The sequence below is a fragment of the Corvus brachyrhynchos genome, unplaced genomic scaffold, assembly GCF_000691975.1.
Source record: "Corvus brachyrhynchos isolate BGI_N302 unplaced genomic scaffold, ASM69197v1 scaffold67, whole genome shotgun sequence".
Lineage (NCBI taxonomy): Eukaryota > Metazoa > Chordata > Aves > Passeriformes > Corvidae > Corvus > Corvus brachyrhynchos.
Genome location: NW_008239114.1, coordinates 122,255 through 126,711, shown reverse-complemented (window position 1 = coordinate 126,711; position 4,457 = coordinate 122,255). Strand labels below are relative to the sequence as shown.

At 51.6% G+C, this 4,457-nt stretch overlaps 1 protein-coding gene across 1 annotated transcript in view; it reads left to right on the top strand.

The window, feature by feature from the left end:
- The window catches only part of PROK1 (prokineticin 1), a 5,631-nt gene extending 4,910 nt beyond the window's left edge, over positions 1 to 721 (top strand). Inside the window, exon 4 of the mRNA XM_008638021.2 lies at positions 602 to 721. Coding sequence (XP_008636243.2) covers positions 602 to 721 — 120 coding nt within the window. The remainder of the gene's footprint in view (positions 1 to 601) is intronic.
- The last annotated feature ends 3,736 nt before the right edge of the window (positions 722 to 4,457 follow it).

Sequence of the window (4,457 nt, the reverse complement as noted above, 5' to 3'; positions counted from 1 at the left end):
GGAAGGGCCCTCAAAGCCCACCCCCTTCCCCCCCCTGCCATGGCGGGGACACCTCCCACCAGCCCACGTTGCTCAGAGCCCCATCCAGCCCGGCCTGGATCGCTCGGGATGCCCCGGGGGAGCCGTGGGCGGTGACAGGGAGCTGGGATGGAGCCTCTGCCCGTTCCTTTAGAAGCCAGGCACACCCCACACTGCTCCAAACCGAGCCAGAAAGGCTCTGCCGAGCCAGGAGGAGCTGAGTGAATCCCTCCGAGCTGCCCCAGTGCTGTGGTTTCTGCTGGATGAGAACCCCCAGCTCACCGGGATTAGCCCAAAGCGCGGGGCTGCTGCCGTCCTGCTCCTGGAGGATTTAGCAGCAGCATCCCAGCCTCGGAGCGAGCATCCCACCGCCTGTGCCTGCATCCATTTCATGCTCCAGGAAGAAGATTTAATGATGCTGCACCCGCTGCTCGCACAAGCAAGGGCTTCAGAGGGATCAAAAATTAATTTCAGGCATATCCCTCTGGAACCTCGGAGAAGAGCCAGAGGTTTTCTCAGGGCTTTGATCTCACTGATCATTTTTTGGGCCATGACACCTCATTTTTCTCGTTCCTCCCTGCAGGTGCCTTTCCTTGGGAAGTGCCAGCACCACTCCTGCCCCTGCCTGCCCAGCCTCCTGTGCTCCAGGGTCCTCGACAGCCGCTACCGCTGCTCCATTGACTTCAAGAACATCCATTTTTAGGATGATGCTCCTGAAAATTCCACCCATGAGCCCCCAGCTCCTGTGTCTTTCCATCTCCCGTGGCCGCCAGGTGCCCACGGAGCACCCGGCAGCCTCAGGAGTGCTTCTCTGAGGTGGCCAATGTTGTTCTGAGCTCAGCGTTTGTCCTACGGGGAAACTGAGGCACGGCCAGGCCAAGATGCTCCCACAGGTGGCTCAATCCCAGCCTGGAGCAGGACCTGGCTGGGCCTGAGGGATTCTCTGTGTGGCAAACGGGGCCTCACAAATCCCTTTCCTAAGGTGTTGGCTCCTGGATGCTGCCAGTGAGTTTCCACCCCCCTTCTTTGTCTCATCCAGGAAAAATCAAGGGTGAGGCGATTTGAAGAGTGGAAGTGGGTGCTGGGCAGCCCAGAGCTTCCTCATGTGGTGTTTTATCCTGGAACATGATAAAATCTGGGACGTGAAGCTGAGCGGCATCATCTCATCTGCAGAGCAGGGCTGCTGGAGACCTGACTTGGATTATTTTCACACTTTTCAGTTGTGTACAAGGGAAAACAAAAATCAGGGGGGCAGGAAGTTCATTTTATGAGCAGTTGGAGCATTTTATTCAACACCCAAAGCTTCAGTTTCTGCCCAAATTATCCCAAATGCGAATCCTCTGCAGCCCCTCCGTATCCTCGGAGCTGCTTCAGCTCCCTTGCGCAATTCCGGCTGGAGGAATCAGTTCTGGGATGATAATTCCCATTGTGATACTGCCCAGTCGTGCCCTATCCATGAGTTTTTTCCCTGGCAGCAGCTCTTCCAGCTGCTGATGGATGATCTAATCCGGCCCACAATGAAATCAAATCCATATCGGGTAGCTGTAGGCAATTAAGGAATGGGTTTTCCCGAGCCCTGGGATGGGTTTGGAAGAGTCTGAAGCAGAGCTGGCTGGAGCTGTGTTGTGCCAGATGTGGCTCTTTGGGATGTAGCAAAACATTTTCCAGCATCAGCATGAGGGTTTGGAGCTTCGCTTTGAGAGGAGCAGGGGATATTAAAGGGAATTAAATGTGCTAAAAGTGGTCTCGGATGTGTGTTCGCAGTTCTGCTCTTGGAATCTCTTGTGGAAAACTCGGGTGCTGCTGGAGCTTCTCTCCTGCTGCCTGTGGCAACCCCCAGCCAGGGTAAGGAGAGAGAAATGAAGAGAAGAAATTAAAACTAATCAGCATTTACAGCAAAAAAAAAAAAAAAAAATCCACCAAAAAACCAGGTTGGCTTCCTTTCAGGCAGCAGCATTAATCCCAAAGCTGAATTTAGGGGCTGGATGCTCGTGTGTGCAGAGCTGCAGAACCTGTGCAGCTGGGAGCTCCAACAGTGGAACCAGTGGGGTCTGGGGGGGTCTGGGGGGGTTTTGGTGCTCTAAAATCACCGATTTGTATCCGTAAAGGCCCCGGGCTGTGGCCGTGGCAGGCGCTGTGTTCCCATCGCTGGGGAAGCTGTCGGGATTTGGTGTTCGAGCCTGGCAAAACTTCCCTGCGCTTGTTTCTCCCCCTCAAAAATGTCATAAATGTGGTGAAAATAAAACACTGCAAAGACCAGGCTGAGTTCATTTAAGGTTGGTTTTTTTTTTTTAAACATCAGGGTTTTTTTGCTTTTTATTTATGAGAGAAAATGCTGCTGTGGGGCTGCTGCATCCCCAGGCGGGCGAGTTTGTGGTACCCACATGTGGCACTGGGAACACCATGGATTGCCCAAAAACCCCCAGGAAGGGGTCTCGGGGCAATAGAGAGAGGGAAAAATTCAGGAAACCCCCCACAATAACTCATAAAATGGCCCAAAAATATATAATTTCATGGTTTGGGTTTCTTTTATTAAGCTGCCTTATTTTATGAGCTGCCTCTGGCTTTCCACAACCTTGGAAAGGGGCAGAGAGGGATGTTAATTTGGGGGTTTTTGCTTAATTTTTGGACATCTCCCAGTGGAAAATATTGCAAATTGTTTTCTCCCAGCAGACTCCACCACAACAAAAGGAAACAAAACTTCTTAGCAGCTTCTTACCATCCTCAATTCCCGTTCTGGAGGGACTCCCCAGACTCCAGGAGTGGGAATTGCCAATCTCCCAGTGGCTTTCAACTACAGGAGGTGACAAATTAGTGGGAAATCCCTTGATTAAAACGAGGGACGCCCCCGTTGAAGGAGGAGGCTGTGCTTGACTTCAGACTGTGAACTGGGGGAGTCAGGAGCTGTCCATAACGAAGGTGGTGCAGAAGCTCCCCTTTCCTGCGTCCCTGCAGGGTTTTCCCTGCAATTTAGCAAAACCCCCACTTCTGAGCTGCTTTCAAAGCGCATTTGGGGCAGCGAAACCTAGAAAAGATCCTTCTAATTTCTTCCTGGAGGTGCAAAGCTCCCGCGGGGGGAAGCCCAGGGGGAAAGTCAACACCGCCCGGTGAGCCGGAGCCCCGGGGCTCTTTGATCCCCGGAGCCGCCTTCCCGCCCGGAACGGAGCCAAGCGCCCCTCGGGGCCCCCGCACGGGCGAGTCCCGAGCTCTGTTTGATGTTCTGCCTCCAAGGTGAACCGGCTGCACGAGAGAGGGGTGGGAGCGCCAGCCCCTCTTCCATCCTATCCATGGGCCTGTTCTCCAGGGATGCGATGGGATGGGATGGGATGGGATGGGATGGGATGGGATGGGATGGGATGGGATGTGATGGGAGCAGGACAGGGCTGGGATGGGATGGGAGCGGGAAAGGGCTGGGATGGGAGCAGGACAGGGCTGGGATGGGATGGGAGCAGGACATGGCTCGGATGGGAGCAGGACAGGGCTGGGATGGGATGGGGTGGGATGGGAGCAGGACAGGGCTGGGATGGGATGGGATGGGATGGGATGGGAGCAGGACAGGGCTGGGATGGGATGGGAGCAGGACAGGGCTGGGATGGGAGCAGGGCATGGCTGAAATGTCACAAACCCGGCACCGCATTCTGGTGATGCACTGAAGTGTGAATATTCCACACCTAAAATAATTACATGGATGGCTTCAGAACAGCAGGGGAATATCCTGTTCTTTATTCTATTCCATTCTATTCTATTTCATTATTCTCTTCTCTAGGGGTGTTTTATTCTAGTCTATAATTCTCTTGTCATTCTATTTATTCTATTCTATTCTAATTATCTTGTATTGTAATTCCATTCTATTCTAATTATCTTATTTTCCATTCTCTATTCTGCTCTGGTCTAATTAGTCTCTTCTTCACTGGACTTCAGGAGCTTTATGTATTTATATCATATTAAAACACAGAATATATCATTATATTTTTAGGTTTTATAATTCACAGTGTCCCTCATACATTATACATTAGTATTATTACTTTAATATATTTATTATTTCAATAATTTTTAAAAATATTAGTTTTTGGCCTGGAGCAAATTTTTGTCGCAAGGGTGGTTCCTACAATTCATGCTGATGACTTCCCACATTTCAAACCCATCTTGAACTCCTTTCTGGCACCAAGCTGGGATGAGCCTCGCTGCCTTTTTGGCTGCCACGGCCCCAGCCCCTTCCCACTCTTCTACAAACCACCCGGACAATTTCAGCAGAAAAATCATCATGGATTATTACAAAACCATTATAAATTCCTGCTTTACTGCACTGCAAGAGCCACCCCCATCGTGGAACCCCTGTGTGTCCCTGCAGCGGAGGGGACATCCCGGTGCATGGAGTGGCTTTGGCCACAGCACCCTCGCAACAGCGGCAATTCCCACAGGAAATTAAACATTAAAGC